We start from the raw sequence: 3,345 nt of genomic DNA on the forward strand, positions 1-3,345 counted from the left end.
GGTTGGTTGAATGTATTTAGAAGACACCGAGAGAACCCAACACTCATTTCAATTACTTGGCCACTGTACAATGAGTTTTCAAAAGAGTATACATTTCTTGATTGATTCTATCACAACATAAATGTATTACTAAAGAAGAAACATATATAAGGGGAAAAAAAAGAAGAGAGATAGTTAGAATAAAATGGAGTGATATATATTATTGTAGAATCTGGAAATATATTGTATTGCAAAGAATAGAAGTACAAAGATGGTAAAAAAATAATCAAGGCATCTCTAAGCCATAGAATACACCTGCATGTTCTCGTAAGTCAGGTTGTGTATGAAAATAGAGAGTTTTAATTTTATTAAAAACATGGAGAGTGACTAAGCTATCGGAGCCTGCATGATGACTTTTTCTGGCATTATTATCCAAACCTAGGGACTCAGAAACTCTGTCTAAACTACCATGAAGGTTGGGACAAAATCTGATGAGATGTTTGACGTCGTATACTCTGTATCCAAAGAAGAATTTAACAAGTTGAAGAAAGTCACCTAAGTTGGGAGGTAAAAATGGTTGCATATAAAAAAAGCGTTGGCTCAATATCTTCACCATGTACCCAAAATCATAGGCACTGTGAAAAGCAATCCACTGAATATTATTGTTGCAGAGGAGTCCTGAGAGCATCATCAACTCGGCAAATCGCACAATGCTCACTCCATACTTTCGATTCTTGTCAAAATCCATGCCTTGACTTCGGAGGAGGGTGATGGAGTCAGAAGCATGAGCATGGCGTGTCACATCAAACTCACAAAAGTTGAATTCCCAAATGAAGCGGTTTGAGGTTCCAAAGGTTGGAAGGTTGCCCTGACTGTCTGAAAAGGTGAGACCCACTTGGATGAGATGCATACCGTCTACATTAGCTTTCATCACTGCGTAGTTATTTTGTGGTTGTCGGAATCCTGGATGCGATGGAAAGATGACGCCGGGGAACTCTGTATCCATAGAGATGAAAGGATACAAGGCAATGATGGAACGAATCAACTCGAACTCCAATTCAAGGTTGTAAGACCATACTGATCTCGTTATTACAGAACCGCAAGGGAATGCCATGTTGCTTTCTCTTTCTGTCTCTCTTTCTCTTCTTATATCTCTTTCTCTTTTGATCTCTTTTTCTCTTCCCTTCAAGAACAACAAAACAACCACACCAACCATCCTGACTATACTATTTTTATAGCCCAAATCACACACAACTTTCAAAAGATATAATTAGTTTCTGCAATCTTATCTTATAATCACATTTATTATTTCTTTATGGTATGATTCAATATATTAATTAAATATATGAAGATAAGATTAAGATTGCATTTTCCCTTTTCCAGTTTCTCAGATTTAAAAAAATATAAGATTACATTCCTCAAATCTAATCTTACTTCATCCACTCTACTCTTTATTTCATATTTATTTACAAACTTTTATCTTTTTAATACATATTTTAGGTGTTGAAAATTTCAGAATGAATGATAGGTATCTTTTATATCTCAACCCACAATTAAATTTAATTATCTTATTCATTTTTAAACTAGATATAAATAAAATATAAATATTTTTTTTAAGGATATGATTATAAATAAATCTTAACTAGCTTATCTATTTTATGAGATTGATATATTTAAATTGCAGATATATATTTTATCTATTTTATGTTCATTTTTTTTAAAAAAAAATTGAAAATATTAAAATATAATACCAAAATTTTAGTTATATGATCAAATGAAGAAGTTATATGATAAAATAAAAGAAAAATGTTGTAATGTTTTTCTGTTATATTTGTTGTGCATCCTACCTCTGTTTAGGTATATCAATTTAATTGACAGGAATTAATTTATTATGAATTAATTTGTTATTAAGCTAAAACATTGCAGGGATTCGTTATTAAAAAAACCCCAGACTTTTTATTCTATGAATAATTAAATTTTCGACACTTTATTTATTTATTTATTTTTATTATGAAAGATGTTTAATATGTTTAACTATATCTAAAAAATTATTGTTTGTCGACAAAAAATAAAATTCCCTTTAATTGATTAAAGATATAATTGATTGATAATATATAATATCTTACATATTTCCCCATTTTTAATAAGGTATATTATTTATAAATTGTCAACAAAATAAAATTTTAATTATAAAAGTAATTGTGAGATATAAATTTAATTTAAATACTTTTAATACCTTTATTCATTTTATCAACAAAAATAATTTAATATATAAAAATTAAAAATATTTGTATTATATAAATACAGATTTTTAAAGATGTATAAATATAGTTTATATTTTACAAAATAATTAGTTTTAAATAAACTAAAAGTTAAGTTGTATAAAATATACTAAATTGATGTATTAAAATTAAGATTTGAAAGTGCAAATACTTAAGTCTGACAGAATTAAATTCCAGATAATTATTTTATTTTACTTATTGATAGAGTTGAGACAGACAATAAGAAGTCCTTTTGGTTGATATGTAGACGAAAATGTATTTTGTGAGCATCATTTTGTATAAGGGTTGACCATTCCTGAAATGGTTCCATTTAATTTCATTGCTATTTGTCGATAAATTGTTTTATTTATGTTACATTATTTTTCTCTATTTTAAAAGTTTTAAAATCTAAAACTAAAATTTATATTTAAAATATTATACATTATCGATCTTTAACCAATTAAAGAATTTTTTATATTAAAATATAACTCAATAATATTAAAGTGGTTAATAAAATAAAGAAACAAATGAGATAGTTTGTTATCCACATATTACATATGGTACTAGAGAATCATATCATTATCAACCTGTCATCTTATTATCAACTTAATTTTGACTATATATTTTTAATTCCACAATATTTCATATTAATTATATACAATATTATAAAAAAATTATAGAATTAGTAAAAAAAAATATGCATATATATCACATCAATTAACAACATTTCTGTGTTTTAATAGAGACCATATCAAAATGATTAACAGAATGTATATTTGTGACACTTGTATTAAAATATTCTCTAATTGACAGGAAACTAACGTAAGTAACTATTTTTATTTATTTATTTGTTATCAAGCCTTTTAATCTGAATAAACTTTTCTCCTGATTTTGCTTAAAGATATTATTGATCAATAATATATAATATACAATATCTGAAATATTTTACAATTTTAATTCAAATATATTATTTATAAATTGCCAATAAAATAAAATTGTAAGAATAAAAGTAACTTTAGACATTGTTTTGAATATATTTTATTTATATTTTTAGAACAAACCAACTGTAACAGCTTTTAAAAAAAAACCCAACCCCTCCTCCTGC

At 26.2% G+C, this 3,345-nt stretch overlaps 1 protein-coding gene across 1 annotated transcript; it reads right to left on the minus strand.

The window, feature by feature from the left end:
• Positions 1-265: 265 nt before the first annotated feature.
• Positions 266-1,193, minus strand: LOC137838436 (probable CCR4-associated factor 1 homolog 9). The gene has a single exon (XM_068647682.1). The coding sequence runs from the start codon at positions 1,091-1,093 to the stop codon at positions 266-268; it is 828 nt and encodes a 275-aa protein (XP_068503783.1). The 5' UTR covers positions 1,094-1,193.
• Between the last annotated feature and the right edge of the window lie 2,152 nt (positions 1,194-3,345).

Source organism: Phaseolus vulgaris, chromosome 4 (genome assembly GCF_000499845.2).
Source record: "Phaseolus vulgaris cultivar G19833 chromosome 4, P. vulgaris v2.0, whole genome shotgun sequence".
In the NCBI taxonomy this organism is placed as follows: Eukaryota; Viridiplantae; Streptophyta; class Magnoliopsida; order Fabales; family Fabaceae; genus Phaseolus; species Phaseolus vulgaris.

Excerpts from the sequence above, each read along its gene's own strand:
- LOC137838436 (XM_068647682.1), bottom strand. The coding sequence starts at position 1,093 with ATGGCATTCCCTTGCGGTTCTGTAATAACGAGATCAGTATGGTCTTAC.